Below are 23,500 nucleotides of genomic sequence, written 5' to 3'. Positions count from 1 at the left end.
TATTCTGCCTCCATATAGCCCTGACATTTAGGATGTGGGTGTGGGAAGGAGATTTGGCAGCCACATGGCTTGGAATCCCTGACATAAATTATGACGTCCATTTATAGACCCAAGCAATTGCCTATGCAGAAACGCAATAGAAATTAATACTAAATCTTTCTAAAATTAAAAGATTGGGATGAATGAGTAAATTGTCCCTTCAAAGAAAACAATACCTCACTTATTAGAAGTAAGGATCACTGGTCTATTGCCACTTCTATTGGGGTTCCCTTATATGCTGCCTCTGGTTCCACAGTGGTGGCCATGCACGGACAATAAGGTTCTTTATAGATGAGTTTCCACAGGGCTTCTTTGACATCTTTGTTTCTCAGACTATAGATCATGGGGTTGAACATGGGTGTGATGACAGTGTACAACAAAGAGAAGAGTTTATTGAGAATGGGTGACTGTTTTGCTGATGGGGCTGCATAAACAGTACCTAAAGTGACATAGAACAGTGTCACCACAATGAGGTGAGAGGAACATGTGGAGAAAGCTTTCTGCTTCCCTTTGGCAGATGGAATTCTCAAAACAGTCGAAATAATTTTGGCATATGAAGCCAAAGTGAGAAGAAAGGGGATCATTGTCACCATGGATGCTAAAATGAATGTGGTCATCTCTGCTATATGAGGGTCAGCACAGGAGAGCTTTATAATAGGGCTTAAATCACAGAAGAAATGGTCAATTTCATTGGAGGCACAGAACGGCAATCGGAAAGTTAGCACGATAGTCACTATGGGAGTCAGGAATCCACTTATCCAGGAACCAGCTGCCATCTGAAAGCAGACTTTGATGTTCATGATGGTTGTGTAGCGAAGTGGATTGCAGATGGCTAAGTACCGATCATAAGACATCACTGCTAAGAGATAGCATTCAACGACTGCCATGGAGCCAAAGAAATAAAACTGGGTAATGCAACCAGAGAAGGAGATGGCTTCACGTACTTTAAGAAGAGTCTTCAGCATCTTTGGGACGACTGAGGTTGTATACCATATCTCCAGGAAAGAGAAATTTAACAGGAAGAAATACATGGGTGTGTGAAGGCCTCGGCTGAGTGATACAGTAATCAATATGAGGATGTTGCCAGAGACTGTAATCAGGTAGATAGCCAAGAATGTCACAAATAGAAAGATTTGTAGACCATGAAGATTCCCGAATCCCAAGAGAATAAATTCTGTGATGGTTGTTTGATTGTTTTCTAGTAAAATGAGCATCTGAATGCAACAAAAAAATTATAACAAAGAGAAGAGAAACAATAACAACTACAACAACAGTAAAATGGTTACAGTTATATGGAATAAAATAAAAGTACAATTCAGACCACAGAAAGTATTTCTAGCTGCTTCTTTCAGAATATCCTATGTACTATGTTACTAAATAGAGAAGAAACAATAGTTAGTAGCCTGTGTTGTTGTCCAGAGTTGTGGAATCACTGTCCTAAAACTGCTACAACTTATCTGGCTGATGCTGGGTAAATATACAATGTCAAGTTAGGGGCTGTGCAGGCACACTGAGAGAGGGTTGCAATCCAGCATGAGCTGCTATGGCCTCATATCCACCAGGGATCTGGAAAAATATTTGGAGTTTGGGCTTAGTACACATTTTGTAACAGGCCAGTAATTTTTAGTATAGACCCTGAAATCCTATACATGGTCAGTTAGAAGCCCCTGGATTAATTTATTTGATGTGGTTTACTGCTACACAGGCATGCAAATGATTGTAGTTCTGTAGCTTTATCATATGGATATAGGAGTAAGGTAGGGTTGCCATATTTCAAAAAGTGAAAATATGGACACAACATTTTTTGATTTCTCTCCGTTTTACTCCTATTCATTTCTCTGACAACAAAACTTGCAATTTTCCCCAAGTCTGTAAAGCCATGATGAGCATCTGGACTCAACAAATAATAATAAAGCCATTAAATCAATTTGGATGGAAATAACATTGTAATGGAAATGGCTACTCCCCACATGAAATGGGGGGCACTGTTTGTGTGGTCGTGCGCAGCCTCCCCCCAAGCCTACGCAATTCCCCGCAATGCAGCCCACCTTTGCCTCCCCAAGCTAGATACCTGGAGGTTCCTGCCTAACCTTAAACAATAACCCAACCCCAGCTGGGGAGACGTTGCCAGGGGAATGGGCCAGGTAGGATTGGGACCGCCCTGCACACACAATAGAGGGTGGAACTTACCTGGGAGCCCTCAGTCAGCTCCAGAGCTTCTCCCACCCGACCCTCCCTCAGTTTATGCCTTCTTATTGCAGGTTACCTCTTCTTTACAAGTATGCATATAAACGCCCACTGCCTAAGTCAAGGTCTCCCTACATCTGAAAGTTTAATAAAGTTGTGGCCAATTTTAATCCCATAGCATGTTGTCATGAATCATTACTCCACCCAGGTGTCGCCTGGGGTCAGGGGGTCTCCGCCTGGCCATGCAATATATTTATCACAGCTCAATAAAGACACAATTCCCCCTCCCATGTTCTGAAGGAATATTCATTTAAGAGGACTTGCTTTTTCTTGTATATTTGAGAGGAGACATTTATAGCAGAAAATTTTATCCAGTGCTATGTACTATTGTGCAGTGCGAACGAGTAGAGGTATTTTTATACATTTTTATCCTTAATTTCAGTTCCTTTCAGTTCCTGTTCATTTCATTTGAAATGCTTTCAAAAAAGTATTTATGCATTTCCCTTCAGAACTGTCAAGAACTACACTGCATCTTTCAAAGATACACAATTTCCACCAGGTAATGAAGTTTAACCCACCAGGTCATATTCAATTGGAGTCAAATTGCTTAAGCAACGCTGTGGAAAATCAGAATAATCTGGGGCAATCCAGTGCTTTAACAGGAATACTATATTGCCATGAATTGCCTGGTGGAAACAGGGCTCCCACACATATGACAATACCCACACATATATTACAATCCAACTTCTGAATAATTATGAATAGGATTTCACAGCATATAATCAGTATATTGCTCAATGTAGGTTTTATACCCCACACATCTTACTGGGTTGCCCCAGCCACTCTGGGCAGCTTCCAACATATATAAAAACCATAATAAAACATTAAACATTAAAAAAACCCTTCCCTTTACAGGATTGCTTTCAGACAGTTTGGGGGCTGCCTAACTCCATACCCCCAACATTTCTCCAATGAAAATAGGGACATCCTAAGGAAAAGTGGGACATTCTGGGATCAAATGAGAAATCGGGATGGCTTCTCTAAATCAGGGACGTCCCTACAAAATAGGGACACTTGGAGGCTCTGCAATCCAAATAACAGGGAAATTAGCTGAAGTGATCATTCTGCCTTTTATTTCTACACAGTTGCTTACCATTGTACTGAAATGAATGACACATGAAATGCAGTCATACACATTGGTTATTTAGATATAAGTTGCAGTACCTTCAGTGGAGCTTACTCTTATGTAGTGTGTGCAGAGTCTTAATAATCAAAACATGAATTTCTTTGGGGCCACAATCATATGCACACTTACTCAAACAGAAAGTGCCGAGGAAATGCTCATAGGAAATTTAACTTCTGAGTGAATGTGCTTTGGAGTTTGCTGTTCATCACTTTCTTCAGCTCAAATGAGCAAATCACAATGTGCCAGTTACTTCTCCATCCAATTAATGATTAACTAATGAAAATCACTCTTACAACATGTGGTAATGGTAACCGTTATGTTATAGCAGTTTCAAAGATACCATGTGCAACACTTGCATATATTTTTTTTTCATTTGCCAACGGCTGGATATGTGTCCTGATTCCCCTGATATGCCTTCCATTGCCCATTCAAACAAGGTGGCAGTCATGCAATCATGAGTATGTATGTGTGAGTTAGACTGATCCCAAGCTCTTTCTTACTTTCAGGATGTGAATTGAGAGTTTTCACTGTTTATCTATAGCAAGGTCCATGATCAAGAAGGTTCCAAAGCTTCTTGACCATGGGAGTTGCTAGAGTTTTATCATGTTAGAGTATGCAGACACTTGGACACAAAGGCACCGGGCAAAATAAACAAGCATAAAAAAACACAGGTGTTACTAGGATCTGAGTTGAAATGTCCTAAAGATTTACCAGTATTACCTTCCTTTAGGGTAAATTAGTGAAAATTATGAAAAGGTCTGCAGATAGATGTAAGACTGAATGGCTATAACTTGAAATAAAACATGCTGAATAAAATAAAAGTGCTGTGATATGAACCTCTGAAATCAAACTTATTAAAGATAAATTTAAAATAGCTTACCATTATAAAAAATGTCCCATGTAACCATTTCTTGATTTTCCGAGAGGCTACAAATAATTCATTTAAACGTTTTTCAGGCCGGGGAGCTGTATATTTGATCCTCCTCCCACTTTTGATATTTTAGAAACTAACTCTGAATTAAGGTTTGATCACTTCATCACCAAATCAAAAGCAGACGAATCACAGATTATGAACGTTGGGTGTATATTTAACGTCCCATTATACATCAAAGTTGATTCTAGTGCAGTGACTTAGACATTATACTACAATTGACATTAAAATATAAAGTGAATGTCACACACTACAATATTTATTCCCAAAGGAAAGCTGTTTCTAACTGAGATAGCATCAGCCAAGTGAACTTTTTGAAGAGGAAGAAAAGTTGAGTTAAAGAAATTACTTTGCTGATTCCTTTGAGGCAGCTAGAACAATGTAAACATATAGAGTATGACCTTTGCATAAGATTAGCACCAAGTTTGAAAGAAATTAAATGACAGTATAACAACCCTTTCACCCTTTTTAATAATTGATGCATTTTGTATACTGTGTATATTTTTGACTTCTTTGCATTGAGTAATTCTTTTTTGGGGAAAAGCCAAATGAAGAAAAAAACACATAAATACATGCTTTAGAATTTATTTAGGATTGTTTGTTAGTTATGTATATTATTTAGAACACACACATATATTCCACAAATGTAATAATTCAATGTTATACCCCCATATGTATTAAAGGCCAACTAGCATAACCTTCTATGCTTAACCATAGAACAATTAAAAAGAAACAGAAAAAAACAGTCCTTTGTGCAATTTTTCCCATGTAAGAAATACTGTGCAAATGTGTTGTGAATCATGATGAAAAGGAAATAAATATTTTTTTACAAAAATGGCGCAAACGCAAGATGGTGATTGCTTCAAAACATAGCTGGTTTTAAATCCTTAAGTATTATTTTAGTGCATTCCACTTACATGTAATTGTGCTGAAAAACTGGAAGTTCTATAGAGATGTGATTTGTAGATAGATAGATAGATAGATAGATAGATAGATAGATAGATAGGAAAAAACAACTAGAAGTAACTAGAGGCAATTTTGACCATGGCTGCAATGGCCAGAACCAATCACTGAGCCATGGTGTCTAAACAGTTTATAGATGCTCTAGGTAAAAGGTAAAAGGTTTTTTTATTAGGGTGAGGCAGGGAAAGCCATCATTAGTATCTGCCATCCCTGGGGATCGCCCTGCCCTACTTCCCCCAAAAAACCAACCTCTTAGAGTGCAAAACTATGCAGGTGCCGCTCTGGACATTCATTTTGTGAGAAACAACTGTCCCAGTTTTAATGTTTGCACCCAATGAATGATGGCATAGCAGTGATTAGCAATTTTGGAAATCTATCCAAATAGACAAAATGAAGTCAGTGGGTATATCATTCTGGGGAAGAAGCTTCCTAATTCATTATTAAGCCATTTTGCTTGTTTTCTGCTAGTGGAGAAGTTACTGTTGTCCCAGAGAAAGAAATGGTTCATTTTCTTTTGAGTGACAGAAATAGCTTTGTAACACACATAGTGGCCCTCTACGCACCAGCTGCAAACAAACGAACAAACAAACAAACAAAAACAGGAAATAGGACAAATGATTTAGATAAAATTGCTATACAATGTTGTGGTGATTCTGAGATTTAATCTTAAATCAAGCTTAATTTGAATTGGTTGGTGTCTCTAGTAACTGCTTTTAATAAACCAATCTTTTGCATAGCTCTGTGTGAAGAGTATTTATTGGGTTGATAGGCACACACTTTGAACAACACACAGGTTAACTCTATGCTCAAAGTTTCAGTTCTCTCATAGAAAGGTGTTTTATGGAATCATATGTGGGGTGGACACACCTAGGGCTATCCAAATGTCCATGTAAAGTGTGTGTGTGTGTGTGAGCACGTGCACAAACAGAAATCTTACTCCAGTCATCTGCAACTCTCTTAACAACTAGACTGTCTGCTGCTAAAATCTAGGCCAACTAATACAGATTTTATTTATTTATTTCCCTTCCCCTTCACATCTGTGCTTTGTTAATCACCTGCACAATACTTTTCTCAACACATCCCTCACCTCTTTATTTCTTAGAGTATAGATGAAAGGATTCAAAAGAGGCACCACAATAAGATTGAAGATGCTCACTACTTTGGTTCGTTCTAATGAGGTCTGTTTAGATGGCTTTACAAACAGGAAGATAGTGGAGCCATACCAAATAATCACCACAGCAAGATGGGAGGAACATGTGGAAAAGGCTTTTTGTCTTCCTTTTTTGGAGGGGATGCGTAGGATGGTGAGGATAATGTAAATATAGGAAAGAAGGGTTGTCACACAGGAGCCTACAATGACAAATATAGCTGTGAAAAAAGCTGTTATCTCAAGAAAGTGGGTGTCTGTGCAGGAAAGAACTATCCAGGAATCTAGGTTACAATAGAAATTATTGATAACATTGGGGCCACAGAAAGACAATGTTGTGAGCAGATAGGTTGGTATACACATAGCAAGGAATCCACCAAGCCAACAGCCTGCTGCCAACTTGCTAGAAAGATGAAAGTCCATAATGGTGCTGTAATGAAGGGGAAAACATATGGCCAAATATCGATCATAAGCCATGATGGCTATTAGAAAATGCTCTGTGCACCCAAAGGAAAAAATACAGTACATCTGCAAAATGCAACCTGTAAAAGAAATGCTTCTGCTTCTTCCGAGGAACATAGCCAGGATCTTTGGGACAGAGGCTGTTGTGTACCATATTTCCAAAAAAGAGAGATTGCAAAGAAAGAAATACATGGGAGTATGGAGACGGCGATTGGTTACTATTAGAAGGATAATACAGAAATTTCCCAAAATGGTCAAGATGTACATATTTAAAAAGATGATGAAGATTGTTAGCTGGAAATGTGAAGACCCAGGGAAGCCAAGCAGAATGAATTCCATCACTCTTGATTTATTTTGCTCTTCTCTGTTGTTTTCTCCCATCTGTTCTTTTCTTTAACCTGCTGGAACACAATTCTGAATGAATATGCAGAACATTTCTCCTTACCCTCAATATGAATATTACAGACAATCCCTGCACAAAGTTGGTAGAATTTACATCAATTGAGGTTTGGTTTTGGGGTTTGTTTGGTTTTTTTTTTTAATAAAAAAAATCTATATCCCCCCTTAAAAGGAATTCCCAGCATTGCTAATACAAAAACTGATATGAATTTTTGAATTATAACTGCATTTTGGGAGACAAGGTTACCAGAACAATATTCAGTACAGTCATAACTCGGGTTACAGACGCTTCTGGTTGCACGATTTCGGGTTGCTCACTGCGCTGAACCCAGAAGTACTGGAACGGGTTACTTCCTGGTTTCGGCGCTTGTGCGTGTGCAGAAGTGCTAAATGGCGCTTTGTGCATGTGCAGAAGCACCGAATTGCGACCCGCGCATGCGCAGACACGGCGCTGTGGTTCGCTGATGCTGTGGGTTGCGAACGTGCTTCCCACATGGATCACATTCGGAACCCAAGCATCTACTGTATTCTAATAGTATTTATAACTAGGGATCTGTTACTTTAATATGAGAAAGAAACTGAGAGAAACCAAAATGGACAGATTTGACAATTCCTACTTGTGATCCAGGATGCGGGTGGTGCTGTGGTCTAAACCACAGTTCGAATCCCCATGATGGGGTGAGCTCCCGTTGCTCAATCCCAGCTCCTACCAACCTAGCAGTTTGAAAGCACGTCAAAGTTCAAGTAGATAAATAGGTACTGCTCTGGTGGGAAGGTAAATGGTGTTTCCGTGTGCTGCTCTGGTTTCGCCAGAAGTGACTTAGTCATGCTGGCCATATGACACGGAAAAACTGTCTGTGGACAAAAGTCGGTTCCCTCGGCCAGTAAAGTGAGATGAGCACTGCAACCCCAGAGTCGTTTGCGACTGGACTTAACTGTCAGGGGTCCTTTACCTTTACCTTTACTTGTGATCCAACCAACTGAACACAGACCACCAAGCTTGCCTGAATGGTGCCAATGTGTCCATGGGAGCCTAGCAAAAACCCATTTTTGCTAAATGTCTGGAGCTGCAGAAACTCAAAAGGTTGTTTTCTTGAGTTTTCTCATTTCAGTTTGGAATTCAAAGCACCAGTGTTGCTTAGTGAAAGACCAGGGTTCAAATTCCTATTCAGTCATGAAGCTAACTGGGTGATCTGAGCTCAGTTACTGAAATCAGATGGGAAAGTGAGGTACAAAGACAATAAATAATATCAAACAATACATAAATATTTAAAATGACCATCCAGTTGGTTCCATTTTGTGTTCTGGGTTCAGTTTGTAGAGGTTGCATATTGTATAGTCTGGTCTCAAAATCAGATTAAATATGGACTTTTAGATGTTTATGAGAGTTTTTTTTTAAAATCAAAAATTTTAACAAATAGTGTTCTCTCTCTCTTTTTATATACAGGAAATCCAGCATGTAAGATTCAATATCAAATTTATCTCAAAGCCTACATGTTCTGAAAACAAACAGAGCTTGGAAGCTATTTGATTTTCTTAGGCAATATGCTTCCTTCACCTTTCTGAGAATGAGAGTTTGGTTGCAATCCTGTACAGAGTCAAGACTGCTTTTATCCCACTAATGCCCATACTTGTGCTTGCTTCTTCAGTCAGTAAAGATGTTGCTCTAAATTCACTAACACTGCAATCCTATTGACCTTGGGAAATGTAGCTCTCCCTCTCCAAGGAAACAGAGAGAGGAGCATCTTTGAACTGTGAGATCAGATTTCATAAGGCCACCCCAAAAGCTGCCATAAACCTTATCTTACTATTGCCAAAAAGACTACCAAAGAATATTTGGTCATGCTGGAAGTGGATCAGGGAAAAGCATGGATCCAAAGGAAACAAAGTCTTCCTATTCCCTGAAGCTGCCATATACATGAGAGGGACATTGTTAAGAAAATAGTAATAATAAAAAGGGGGTATAAAATACTGCTTCTCTCTCTCTTCAGCTCTTGCATCTTTAGTTTTCTCCCACTGACCAACACACTGGTACAATTGCTTTATATGCATTTTAATGTATGATTTTATAGGGTGTTAGGGGGTGGGAGTACCTCTGGTAGGAGACACATTGTGCTCTTTTTGGGTAGCTTATCCACCTTTGACCCCCACTCTGCACTCAGCTCTCACCTGTGCTCCTAGAAGCTATCAGAATGAGATAGAAGCCATATCCCAGAAACAGCTTCAGCTGGCTGGCTAAACCAGATGAGGGTAGCCAAAGGATCTCAATCCCTCAGAGAGTTAAGAACTTGCCCTGCATCTTAAGACAGGCGCCAGCAGATTGAATGCATGAGACCAATAGTGGGTCCAGTGGTCACGAAGGAGGTTTCTTCGTGTGCTGTAGAGAGAAGTAAGGGGCAGATGGGGCCCATTTACCTGGGAAGGTACCCCTCTAGGATAGGGAAAACTCTGATCCTAAACCTCTGCTGTCTTGTGGGATATCTTCAGGAGAAGAAAAGGCTAAAGAGTGAACCCTACCCAAATCTGGAGCCCATATGACATTAGGATGGGTCCTTGTGTGCCTCCTTCTGGCAACTCCTGCAGCCAAGCTGGTGCCAAACATATTTCTCTGTTTTCCTTTGGATCCCATCAGCAAGGCCAAGAGTGGGGTGTACATACTGCCCAGGGTTTTGCCCCAGGGAGGTCACTAATGCAGCACTAATATCACTCCCAGAGGTGCACTCCGTTATCTCTCAAGATGACAAATGCCAACATTTTAATGTAAACAGATCAGCTGCTTCTCAGCTGATCTTCATGCCCAGAGGCCAATTGTGACCCTCCCGACCTCTCTCTCTGCCCTTCCCCAGATGAGACTCCTCATTAGTCCTGCTCTGTTCCTTCCTTGAGTGCTTTTGCCTATCTGGAATGCGTCCTTCAGCTATCTTAATGGATGGAGGGTGAAGATACATGAGGAGTGGATTCTTTGCAGAAGCCTCAGGCTTTTGCATGGCTAGAATGTATTGCAACAGTAAGAGTCACATCTGTTGTTTCTTTCCCCTTTGTCTCTAGTTTCACCCCCTTCTGGCATGTAGCTCTTTCATGCTGCAAACAAAGAACTGCAGCCCTTGGGCTGAGAAAAGTTCCCCTACTCTGATATTTTTATTATTATTACTGGCAGGGAAAGCTGCAGCCAGCTGTTCAAAGTAGTATTTTTTTCCATTTGATGGATTGCTGATCACAAATGCATTTAATATTTAAAAACTGTCAGAAAAAATAAGTAAAGAAAGCTACTTCACAGATATTTATTGCATCATCCTTTCATATCCATACACAGACAATATTGCTTTGAATTTTCATAGCAACCCACTCACCCATCCTATAATTCACACATACTGTATACATTTTCAGTCTCTCAGTCATCAGCTACTTTATATTTATTACATCCCTCATTGTTTCTACTCACAGAGTCTAAAACCGAACCGGGAAAGCCCATCTAAGCACCTGAGATACAGACAGCTGAGCAAGGTATATTTATATCATTGACACGATCAGAGCTTCCCTTTACATTTTATCTCCAAGGAATTCATACAAAATGTTCTCAAGCAATTATGGAATAGATTCCCCCCCCAAGGATATTTCATATTTTTTTGCAGTCAATTCTCTTCATGGTTTTGGATTGCAATGATAACTCAAATTTCAATATGAAATTTCAATTTCTAATAGAGAAGAATGAAAATGCCTGGAGCTAAATTAAACACCACTATGGGTATAAATAACAAGTACTCAAACTGGCTTTTATAAAATTGTTGTTGTTGTTGCTGCTGTGCTGTTTTGTTTTATCATTATTCCATTTATATCTCACCTTTCCTCCAAGAAGTTCAAGATTTTGTACATGCTTCCTATTTCCCTTCCTATTTTACCCTAATAGGAATCCAGTGGCATAGGTTAGCTGGAGAGAGCATGGTTGGCTCAAGGTCACACTGTGGGCCTCATGGCTGAGTAATGCAACACGTGAACCATGACAGCCCACTTGCATCCTCAGATGGATGTAAACTGCATGCAGCCCATTGGTTCAGCATTTTTGAACCTGTACTTTCATTTTCCCATGGGCCTTTCTCTATTTTACATTTTAATCTACCACCTTTCTTAAGCACAGGATGGCTAACAATTCGTAGAATGATCTTAAAACTGAACTTCTTTCTTTTTTTAATTCCCAAATAATAATAAAAATATAAAAAGACCACCCATGAAACAAACTCCATACCCAAAAGAATTTCCCATTTTCACTGCCACTGGTGGCACATCTATCACCACATAGTTTTTTGTAGGTGGCCTGGGGGAGCTACTGGTGGCATAAATATGTGTGTAATGCCACATCCAAGAGCCTTTTAAGTCAGTCTTTCACGAGTTTTAGGATTGACCCCTTAGCTTGTTTCATTTGTTAATTAAAAAACACCAACCACAGAAATTAGAGTTTTTTCTCTCCAGGCAGGTGCATATTTGTGGCTCATGGGTCTTGTGGAAATAATACAAAATGAACACCAGTTTGGGGCGAAATGAAGCCATAACTTTGATGATTAAACAGTAGGTGGAGGTAGTATGGCAGCAGGGTGAGGATCAAGTCTTTATTCTACTCAGCTTCTACTGATGGAATGGCATTCCTTTCAAGGTTGGGAAGCACAACCCCTCACCTTAGGAGTCACCCAGTACTGAACTCATGTATCAGTGTTGAGCTCAGTACTGAACCAAGCATCCGGGTTCCCACTAGGGAACCCAGAGAGATATTCCAGGAAGGCAGTGTCAAGGACGAGCCAGTGGTTTCAAGTTCCCTGGAGGGAGGGGGGAACCTGGGAGCGGAAGAAGTGGTTGATGTGCCCGAAGGGGAGGGAGATACTGAGGAGAGATCTGTTAGAGTACGCTTAGAGCAAGAAGCAGGAATGGCGTAGGGAAAAATATGGATTCAGAGCTGATTTGGGATCTAACAGACCCTAGGTCACACTCTCCTGTGCCCACTTTGGTGGTTTCCCACTGTCTAACACTCCTTCTAGGGATATAGTGTGTCCTCCCTAAAAGAGGGCACGTGTTGCGGTGAGACCTGGAGACCGACTTCCTGGTTGTGGGTGGGACTATTGGATAGCCACAACACCCGAATTGGTAGGTCACTCGTTGCTGGGTGTAATCTGACCAATGGGGTGCAGCCTAAACAATTCAAGGGACCTATTTAATCCCTTGCATGTGACCCAGAGATTCTCTTTCGCCTCTTGCAAACGGAACAGAGAGCAACCTGTCCTGTGTGTAGCTGAGAGACTTGCCTTTGATGATTGTCAGTTGGTGATATTGATTCCTTTTATCCTCTTTCCTGGTTCCTTTCTAATTTAATTTATTTTCTCCTCATCTTAATTTAACCCCCCACCAACCCTTCACCTACAAAAGGGTCTTTTCCCGGCGTGGGGCTTTGCACCCAGTAAAAGGGAGCTTGCAGTTGTTCCATCCCCATCCCCCAATTAGGCTTCTGCAGCCCCTTTGAAAATGGGGATGAATTCAGCTGAGGCTGACATTTGGCTTACCCAATACAATGTGGCTTTTATTCGTGGAACTGCGCCTGCTTGGTGGTGTGCTTGTAGGCGCCCACCCTTCTTTAAAATCTGAAGTGGGGGGGGGGGACTTGGAAGAGTTGAGAGCAGCTCTTCCTGGACTCAAAAATTTTGGTCACTGATGGCAGTGATGTGTGTGGCTCGGTAGCCAGTTGCCCAGCTGCCACCAAGAGGGCCAGGAAGTGTGTCCAGAGCACAGCGGCCATGAAGTTCTGGCCTTGGGTGGGACGGTGATCTGTCACCCGGGCATTACCTTCAGTGATCCATCCCTTTACAGGCTTGATGGGATTCATCTGTCTGTGATTGGGAATGATTTGTGGCTGACTGCAGTGTTAGTGGGGTTATGGGATTGGTTACAGGTGTGAGTGGTTGGCGGTGGGTGCGGGTGCTCGTGTGGTCGATAGGCACTGGTTCAGGTGATAGGGATGGGAGAACGGTCTCACCATCCTTATGTGAAGGGTATTCCATTAAAGGAATCCAGGGACTCAACTTGGTTTGGTCAACCCCCGAGAGGGGCTGTGCCTATGCCTGAGTCCAGGGGAGCATCTGGGAGAATGGACAGAGTCTGTTCCCGGGCTTTCCACCTACCACAGGTGTTCACCCTTGGCTGACTTATGATAGTGCTCTGGGTCAGTGCTACCTGCAACGGTGTAGGGACCTAGTCAAACCAGAGCCTATGCAACCACTCACTTTTCTGTAATCAATAAAGTTGTGGCCTAAATTCTGCCAAAAACCAAAACTAAAATTTGAGTCAAATGTGTTTTTATTTAGGGGAGAGGTCTCTGGGTCTGAACACGCAACACTTTTTCCACCAGCCAATTGTTTGAGTGAGTAAACTGGTGTGATCCTTACTGGCAGAGCCAGACAGGTCTGGGCAGAGACCTCAAAAAAGCTTCCAGCGTTGTGGATTAGGGGTGTAGATTGCTCTGCCTCTCCTCATCAACTATGCATAAGATTGCATGGCAAGCCTGTTTCCTATTAATTAAACATTAAAATTATCTCAAAAATGATAGCAAAACCTCTGTGGCAGAACAACTGAATCATTTATGCTATTTGTAGACACACTGGAGCTGGAAATGGTTGCCGTAATCCAATATGTCTTCCGCACTTTTTATCTATCTGGCTTTTGGGAAGAACCAAGTGGAAACGAAGCTGGTGGTAGGGATGGTAGAATCTGTCAATTTTGGTATCTCTGTTTCTCATTGTTTCCAATCTTCTCCACATTTCATCATCAGCTTGTCTTGATGATGATGATGATTTTAGAAAGTCACTCAGTGAGCCATTTCTGCTCTGACTGCAACTGAGAGATTTAAAGGGCAGCAAGATAAAAGTTTATATCCCATTCAGGAGATATTGCGCTCTGTCTGCTCCTTAGATATTTCTTATCTGCAAAAATAGATCTTGATCACCCAACAAGAATGATAGATAAAGCAGCAGGGATGAGCAGGTCGGTTCCTATGGCTTGGTGGGCCACATGAGGACATGAGCTTTGAGTTAGCCATCCCTACCTTAAACTGACCTTCCCCTCCCAAAATAAAAGCTCTAAAATTATTTGCTTATCTATAATTTCTTTTTTCCTTCAATTACATCCTGAGTAATGATTGACTGCAGTGATGTTCCAGATGCACGCAACATAGAACTACACTTGTATATACTGTGTTTTTGTTGTTGCTTTTAAAAGAGAGATATTGAAACAGAGTCTTGTCACTATTTGTTAGCTGCTCAGGGATTTTTTTTCCAGCTGCAGATGCTATATATAAATAAAGTTTGTGACTGAGTTTCCTCCTATACCCTAGGGAGAAAAACCCATTCTCCCTGATCCAATACACCTGACACATTAAAATAAGTAAATAAATACACAGATATTACTCCTGCGACTTAATAATAAATCAAGCAGCACCCACTGCATTTACTCAAAGTGTATAAATTTATTGTCTGTAGTCAGGAGAGAATTCTCAACAAAGATGCATAAAGGTTGAAACACATGGGATCAGAAACTAAAAAATGTGTTGCAATGGATTAGGCAAGCACCATAAATTTTCAAGTGAGAATGCTTATTATTTTAATGCAAGAAAATTCACAGATAACAATAACAACTTTTTTATCTCCAAGGAATGAAGTTTTTTCTTTAATTGTGACACTGGTCTTGAGGTCTTCATCAGCTTAATCGGAACAATAGAAAGGTAAGAATTGCCTTTATTATAAATCACTTAGGGCACAATCCAGGACAAATTAATAGAACTAAACTCTACTATTTCAATGACAGAAGTTTAGAGTGTTCAGAAGAAGGGAAATAAGTTGTATTTGTAAATGTAATGGTTAATGTGTGTAGATGTGGTAGTAGCGATTTCCCCAAGAATTATATTCTTTCAAATTTCTTCATGGACTTTCCAATTAACTACTCCTGTTAATTGGAAATCAAACACAAAAATAAGTACCCACTCACATCTATCGGCTCTAAACAATTGGGACAACTGTAAATACTTTTGCTATAATATGTGATCCCTATTCCATGGGACCATACAAGATCACAGCAGAGAGAAATGCCCTCCCTCCCCCACTGTTCCACAAGACCCGACACTGCCACCTTCCCTTTTGTGTGCATAGTGGTCTGGACTTGGAAAATAATGGACTTCTCTTGCTCTATGTTGGACAGCAAAATAACACATGCTTAAAGCCATTGATAAAATCCCATTAAAGCCATCATTGTCAGCATCCTAACACCAGGAAAATCTTTAAGAAAAACATTACAAAGTGAAACTTTTCTAGAGCATCTCCTTGTTTAATAGGTTTAAAGTTTGGATATAGCCCTCATGACTACAGTTTACCATCCTAAGATTATGAAGCAAAGAAAAATCTCTGATAAATTTAATGAAAATAGAATTTTATTAATCAGTTGCTGGAATAGTAAATTTCAGGGGAACATATATTATTTTCATTAGTGTAAATCATATTCCTGTGATAATTTATTTCTGTGTTGTTTGGTTTTCCAATATATTTATTTTTTACTAATGATATTAATATGCCAAAGATCCAGAGTAAAAGAGAGTAATTTTGTAAACAGAAATCAAAGCATCTCTCTGCCCTTCTGACAGAAAATGCAGCATGTATTCTACACACCCACTAATTCTAGGCTGAAGACCTGTAACAAAAGTGTATAGAAAATAGAGGTGTAAAAATGGACAAAATAATATAAACTGATTTATGAATAGAAATCTTTACAGTAAGACAAATTGATATTATATGAGAAGTAGTGATATTTCATTTGAGAAAGAAATTATTTTGAACTAAAGTGCTAAATTAATAAAAACCTCTCACAATGAACTTTTGGCTTATATTTTTATTTCCTAATAGTTATTCTATGGAGAGCATTATTAATGTTTCTTCAAATAAGTGAGAGTATAAGAGCCACCATTTCCAATCACTAAGTTTTCATGAATGTTGTTTTGGCAGAAAAACACCTGATTCTGATGAGAGAAGGAAATGACTCCACTGTGAAGGAATTCATCCTTCTGGGTTTCTCTGGATCTCATGAACTACAAATCTTCCTTTTCACCCTCTTTTTCTTTATGTACATCCTGACAATCACTGGAAATGTGGCCATCATAGCTTTAGTGCGAGCCAGACGACAACTCCACACACCCATGTACTTCTTCCTCTGCAATCTTTCCTTCCTGGAGATATGGTACACATCAGCCTGCATTCCCAAGACTTTAGCAATCCTTGTGTCCAAGAGCCACCAAACCATCACCTTCACAGGGTGCATCACACAGATGTACATTGTTTTCTCCTTGGGATGTACAGAATACTTCCTGCTTGCTGTCATGGCTTATGACCGCTATTTGGCCATATGTCACCCATTGCACTACCACACCATCATGTCCAAAATGTTGTCTGTCCAAATGGCATTGGGATCTTGGATATGTGGCTTTGCAGCGATTTCGGTACCAGCCTTCCTTATTACCCAATTGTCTTTCTGTGACTCCAATGTTATCAACCACTTCTTTTGTGACATTGTGCCTTGGATAGTCCTTTCCTGTACTGACACGTACACATTAGAAATGGCATGGTTCATACTTGCTGGTATTGTCATCATGGGCTCATGTGTGATAACTTTAATATCCTACGTTTATATCATCACCACAATATTAAAGATTGCATCTGCTGAAGGCCGTCAACGAGCCTTTTCCACCTGTTCCTCCCATCTCACAGTGGTGATAATATGGTATGGTTCCACCATTTTCCTACATATCACACCTGCCAAGCATCAGTCACTAGAATTGACCAAAACTGTCACTCTCCTGAATACTATTGTAACCCCTTTGTTAAATCCTTTCATTTACACACTCAGAAATACTGAGGTGCAAGAAGCTTTCAGGGCCACATTCAGATTCACAACTATGTTACAAATTAGCAGAAAAGACAGAGGCTGATGTTCTGTATATGTGTCATTTGCATGGTGCATGGGACATTTCCTGGCAGTGCACAGAATCATCTGTGCTTTTGATGTAGGACTTCTGAATTGCTACAGTGTCCTTCCCTATTCTCACTGCTCTCTGTCACCACCATTCTTTATTATCCTCATCCATTTACTAAAGATGAAAGTATTAAACAGAAGCTTAAATCTCTCAAATTCACATCAAGTGAATTTCATTTCAAAGGGACTAAAGTAGGCATAGGCAAACTCCAGCCCTCCAGATGATTTGAGACTACAATTCCCATCATCCCTGACCACTGGTCCTGTTAGCTAGGGATGATGGGGATTGTAGTTCCAAAACATCTGGAGGGTCGGAGTTTGCCTATGCCTGAACTAAAGCATCCCTTTGACCCAATTCCAAATATCCGAGGAAAATAATTTTATATCTAACATTGTTTCAGAAATTGTTCTCAATACAGGGTTGGCCTTCCCCCTAAATAATGCTACATTCTCTGATTTCAACAGGTGTAGGAGAGCCCCAAGAATGTGCATTATGGCCCCAGGTGCAGTGAGCCCGAAATTGTTGGGGTTGGAGCATAGGAAGATGTAATAAAGCCTACCACACTTCTGAGTGCAAACACACCCAGTTCAAATAAAATGGAGGCTGATCTAAGGCAGGGTCAGATTTCACTCAGGTCTACTTCAAAAGTCCAGCCCCTTAGCTCGCCCATGATTGGTCAACTCACGGGCAAGTCCCGACAACCCCTGCAAATGATGGAGGAGATTACATTGTCCATTGGTCATGTGGGAACAGGAAGTTTCCCTCCCGACTCCCCCATGACTGCACCAGTCCACAACTCTCATTGCCACTGGAACGGTAAATTGACTTTTCAGAAGAAGGCAAACATCTCAGACTCATACCATGTCCCTCTGAGGAGAAATTGAAAGAAACTAAGACAAAGCAGTAAACTTATCATTGCTTCCCCTTAATTGTGTTTAACATGAAGGTCAACAGAATATGAATAAACATTTAAATGGTTTAATATGCATTATTTACGGACGCTTCAAGCTTCATGTACATTTTTACTGAACTACTGTTGCTGCTACTATTTCCTTATCTCTCCATTGGTAATAGCACATACCTTCCAAATGTCCCAAAATTGCTGGGGCTGCCACAGAAACAATTAAGCTATCACTGCCACAAGAAGTCCCAATTTAAGCTGCTCTTAAAGGGGCTTGCAGTTTTAGTGTAGCTGCAATTTTGTCCATGGCCCCTTTAATAGTAGCTTGGCTTCTCATCTTCTGCGCCGTCCATAAATATGTTATGCAGAGAGGAAGACGGGGGGGGGGGTGAAACAAACATTGATGGTGGAGGGCATTTTTGAGTTATGGTGTTTTCAGAGCCTGCAGGACCCAGTAGGAGAGGAGAGGGGAGGGGAGAGAGCACTTTCAAAATGTGAGTCTACCCTACTAGGAGGCTGGAAGTATCTTGGCTCTCTCCCCTTCCCTCTTGTGCCTTCAGACCAGGGGTTGCCAACTTTTTTTGAGCCAGTGGGCACATTGGAATTTTGAGGAGGTGCTATGGGAACCAGTCACAAAAGGACTATTGTGTGGTCATGGCACAACACAAAATGGCTGCCATGATTTCATGGCATAACATGAAATTGATGCCACAATTAAAAGAGCAGAAAAAGAGACAGGTATAGGTATGCATCCATCACCTTCCTCCATCAATTGTGGGGGAGGGGTGCATCTATATAAGTCACCACTGCAGTCGTTCATGAAGAAAAGTTTTTTGCAGCTTCCCTTTCTTCAGAATGGGGTGGAGGGTGCATATCCATTCCTCATATCAAATGAAGCATGGGACTGCCTGAGAGGGTATGTTTAATAAAGGAGAAGTTGAACCAGTGCCAACAAGATCTGAACAGGAAGAGCTAATAATCTCTGATACACTATGTTTTTTTGAAAGGATATATATTTCGAACACTTTCAGGTGCCATACTGGGGGGCACCCTGGTGTCTGTGGGTGCCATGTTGATGCATTCTTCAGAACATACCCTCATACTGCTGTGGTGATTCTACAATGGTGGCTTAGTTGATAAACACCTCGCTACAAACGGAAACATACTACATTGGGAACAGGACCCAGTGGGGAGACCTAGATTCAAGCCATCACTCAGCCAGGCTCTGGTGTTTTTGAACCAGTTACCAAATGTGGTTCTTTAGTGCACATTTCTCCTTATATAAACCATTGTGCAAGCAATTTCCAATAACAGGATGCATTTTTGTATGTTGTCTCAACTAATCTATGCATTTTAAAGCACATTTCTCCCTATTATATGCTTTTTGAGAATTTTGTTGTTGTTGGAGACCTAGGGTACTGTAGCCAAGCCAAGGTCAGTCGGCAAATGAAGCAAAGAAAGCTAAATCCCACTGATTTCAATAAAGTGCCGCCTTTCAAAATATTGTTAAATGTGTTTTATCAGTTCAGTAGAGAGGCAAATGTATGGTAACTGGAAGAGAAAAGAGAGAGGAGGAGGAAGGTGGAGGAGAGAGAAAGACACCTTGTTGCTATCATTAGCCACATTCTAAGTGGATCTCCCAGCATTCCATAAACTTATTAACGTAATAGGACAGAGGTGGGATTTGTGACTAAGCAAAGCCATAAGAAGGAAATCTCTTAGGCTATGAGAAATTAAAGCTCCAGGGTTCTACTCATTTAGGATTTCTCGTTTGACTCCTTTGAAAAATTACATCCCTCACATCTGAGCTTCTCATCACCTTGAAAGAGGACAGATGTAGAAGTGCTTCAGTAAGAACTTTAGAACCATCCAAGTATGGATTTCCTTCTTTTTTTACAGTTGCCATTAGAAAGCATGGAGAATGGGCCATTGAAAGGTCTACCTTCTCCAGAACTATTGCAATCCAATAACTAGTTAAAAAGAAGATGTGCAGTGTAATCGTGTCTGTTCAAAAGTAGGCATTGCTGAATCCAATGGGTCTTACTCTCAGGTAAGTGTGTACAAGATTTAAGTCTCAGGGTTCTAGATACATTGAAGCAGCCCATGCTCCAGCCAAATTTAGTAGGGTGCATTAACTCAATTTGAACGCAGTTCACATTCACACTATACATTTAAAGCACTCTCCTGTCACTTTAACAGTGATGGCTTCCCCCAAAGAATTATTGGAGCTGTAGTTTGTTAAAGGTGCTGTGAGTTGCTGTGGGACCCCTCACAGAGCTACAGTTCCCAGCACCCTTAATTACAATTCCTAAGATATTCTAGGAGAAGTCATACCTGGCAATGTTTTACAAATGTTATACAGTAAATGTATTGTGTGGATGTGATCATAAATTTGGCTGAAACAGACCAATGGTTTTTTTAAAAAAATATATATTCATAGTTGTGTTATAAGGATATGAAGAGATATTACAGAAACTGACAACCTGATTATGCCTGTGTTATTGTTTCCAAAGCCAGTTTCATTGGAACTTGATAGCTTCAGCTTCTTTTTCTTCCTCCTCCACTAGCTGTCTGCATTTGAACAGGTCAGTGACAGCAGTGAGGTCATCATTTTTATTTCATGTAGGTATCACATACTTTTATGTGTAACCTTATATTACATAGAGGTCAATTGGGAAATTCCTGTTTGTCATGGTATTTGACTGTATTCCAAATTAGCAATGGAGTATTTTGGTAACATTTATTACCTTTTTAGAGGGTTATGGTTTAGCTCTCAATCTTGAAAACCATAGAGAATAGCTTGAATTGGTTTTATTATTAATTGAAGGTATATACCGTAAATTGAAAGTCAGATATCACTCTCCGGATGCTAGACTCACAAACACATTTCAACTAGAATAAAACCTGAAGTGTATTTTGACAGTCCTGTACTATGTATGGCATCCAATGCTGTCTTCCCAGCTCCATAACAGAAATTAGTGTTTGCAATGCAAGTTCAGGTTTCTCTTCCCCTTCCTCCAGCTTCTCATGCACATTCCAAAATCTGGTCCTGAAGGTCCCCCAACCTTCCAGAGCAGATTTTTGGCTGTAATGGGGAGGCTGCAGTGAGGAGGGAAGAAATTTTAATCTCAGACCAGGAAATGGACCTTCAGCACACAATCAAAATTACAAGCCACTACTAAATGCAAGTAAGATGTTCAAAATGAGCAACAGATGCTCTCCTGAACTGAAGAACACTAGCAAAGGCTGAATAAATCTCTGCACACATTTTAAAAAGTCATTGAAATTGTTAATAATCACATGAGTAAGAATCTTGTGACTATTTTATTAGCTGCTGATCTACTTCTCATCTGATTTGCCCCGTTACGGATTTCAGAATTTCCAGATTGGTTTTTCAGACTATGCCATAATTACTAGTATAAGTGGATTTATTGATATGACTGATGTCACTTTGCATGAATCAATTTCACTGACTGTCGTCCCCCCCCAAGAATTGTGCTTAGCATGCTCTGTTTTTATTAACAGCGGAAGCAGCAATTAACTTACAGAAGAATGTGGAACCAAACCTCACATGTAGAATTCATAATTATGGGTTTCCCTGAACTTCCACAGCATCAGTTATATTTATTTGCATTTTTCAGCACCATCTACCTTCTAACTGTTCTGGAAAATGTCCTCCTCATTGTGACCATTTCATTGAACAACCACCTTCACACTCCCATGTACTTCTTCCTAGGAAATCTCTCTCTTTTGGAAATATTCTATGTCTCAGTAACAATGCCCAAATTGTTATCAAATCTATTGTTGGGTGAGAAGACAATCACTTTGGAGGGCTGCATCACTCAGCTGTATTTTTTCTTATCTTTGGCTTCTTCTGAATGCTTTCTCTTGGCAACTATGGCTTATGACAGGTATTTGGCCATTTGCTACCCATTACATTATGCAACACTCATGAATCACAGAGCATTCACTGTCTTGAGTCTGGTTTCCTGGCTAGGTGGCTTCCTGGCTTCCTTTCCATCAGTGTTGATGATCTCCAACTTGCAGTTTTGCAGGAAAAATACAATCAGACACTTTTTCTGTGACCTCTCACCTTTGTTGAGGTTGTCATGCACTGACACTTCATCCATTGAGATGTTGGATTTTGTGGCAGCTTTAGCAGTCCTCATGCCTTCACTGGCAGTCACTGGAACATCTTATGTATGCATCTTTTGCACAGTTGCAAAAATCCCCTCCGTCAAAGGGAAGCAGAAAGCTTTTTCCACCTGTGTCTCACACTTGGCAGTTGTTTCTATGTTCTATGCCACCACCATATTCATGTATGCACGACCCAAGGCCATCGGAACCTTTGATCTCAACAAGCTGGTGTCCATCCTCTACACAGTGGTGGCTCCGTTTCTCAATCCTATCATCTACAGCCTTAGAAACAGGGAAGTGAGGAAGACCTTAAGGAGAGCTTTACATAACTCAGCCATGTTATCAAAATGTTTTCAAACAGAGAAGCTAAAGCCATCACAAAACTGAAAATTACCAAATTCAGATACCTTCTCCATTCACCATCAAGCATCACGTGATAACTTGTGCAAAGATAAAATACACTGGAAACTACCAAAACATTAAGAGGTTCTGATATGTGGCCTCTGTGATTTCAGGGTGGGTTTCAGAAAGTTACATTTCATCTAAGTTTTAATTTGTATTTTTTTAATTGTTGCTATATTTGTATTGTTCCTGTTATACCTAATTGCAAATTCAAATGTATCCCTATCGTGTTTTATGACTTCCTTGATATTATATGTGGGCTGGAACTGGTCTGTGACCAAAATAATAAAATTCATTCATACATTTCATCAGGTTTTCCGTCATACACTAAATCAGTTTATACAGTCTGATTTTGCCGATACTTCTTCCCATTTGTTGATTCCAAAATAAAGACATACCAAGCTGTCTAAAAGTTTCTGATTGCCAGGAGTTTTTTCTAAATAAAATGTAGAACTGCACAGCGAGATGTGATCTGAATTCACATGGATAATGTGCATTGTTGCAACCCTCCTGAAAATCACATGTCTTCTGGTGTGGATAAGTGTTCCCACGTCACATCTTGGAAAGGCAAGAACATTCATTTATCTAACAGGAGATTTTGGATATACTGATAAAATATAGACCAGAACTATGTCAGACATGGAATGGATCCTTAAGGATCTCATGAAAGAAGTCAGTGAATTCATGCTGTCGCA

The 23,500-nt window shown here is 40.3% G+C and overlaps 4 protein-coding genes across 4 annotated transcripts; 2 read left to right on the top strand and 2 right to left on the bottom strand.

Moving 5' to 3' along the window:
- Nucleotides 1–236: 236 nt before the first annotated feature.
- Nucleotides 237–1,226, bottom strand: LOC310692533 (olfactory receptor 10A5-like; the record flags this gene model as incomplete). The annotated part of the gene is made up of 1 exon (XM_083473479.1): nucleotides 237–1,226. Exon 1 carries the CDS (start codon nucleotides 1,068–1,070, stop codon nucleotides 237–239), a length of 834 nt encoding a protein of 277 aa, XP_083329605.1. The 5' UTR covers nucleotides 1,071–1,226.
- A 4,884-nt stretch (nucleotides 1,227–6,110) lies between these two features.
- Nucleotides 6,111–7,310, bottom strand: LOC310691063 (olfactory receptor 6F1-like). The gene has a single exon (XM_083470663.1). It carries the CDS (start codon nucleotides 7,294–7,296, stop codon nucleotides 6,358–6,360), a length of 939 nt encoding a protein of 312 aa, XP_083326789.1. The 5' UTR covers nucleotides 7,297–7,310; the 3' UTR covers nucleotides 6,111–6,357.
- A 9,011-nt stretch (nucleotides 7,311–16,321) lies between these two features.
- On the top strand, nucleotides 16,322–17,320 carry LOC310692532 (olfactory receptor 6F1-like; the record flags this gene model as incomplete). The annotated part of the gene is made up of 1 exon (XM_083473478.1): nucleotides 16,322–17,320. The coding sequence occupies one exon, from the start codon at nucleotides 16,322–16,324 to the stop codon at nucleotides 17,318–17,320; it is 999 nt and encodes a 332-aa protein (XP_083329604.1).
- A 1,659-nt stretch (nucleotides 17,321–18,979) lies between these two features.
- Nucleotides 18,980–23,098, top strand: LOC310691033 (olfactory receptor 6A2-like). Its single transcript, XM_083470627.1, has 3 exons — nucleotides 18,980–19,010; nucleotides 20,166–20,316; nucleotides 21,792–23,098. The coding sequence occupies exon 3, from the start codon at nucleotides 21,819–21,821 to the stop codon at nucleotides 22,788–22,790; it is 972 nt and encodes a 323-aa protein (XP_083326753.1). The 5' UTR covers nucleotides 18,980–19,010; nucleotides 20,166–20,316; nucleotides 21,792–21,818; the 3' UTR covers nucleotides 22,791–23,098.
- The last annotated feature ends 402 nt before the right edge of the window (nucleotides 23,099–23,500 follow it).

The sequence above is a fragment of the Podarcis liolepis genome (assembly GCF_965112155.1).
Source record: "Podarcis liolepis genome assembly, chromosome: 13".
Taxonomy (NCBI): domain Eukaryota; kingdom Metazoa; phylum Chordata; class Lepidosauria; order Squamata; family Lacertidae; genus Podarcis; species Podarcis liolepis.
Note: the sequence above shows the minus strand (reverse complement) of the source record. Positions and strands in the feature narration are given on the sequence as shown.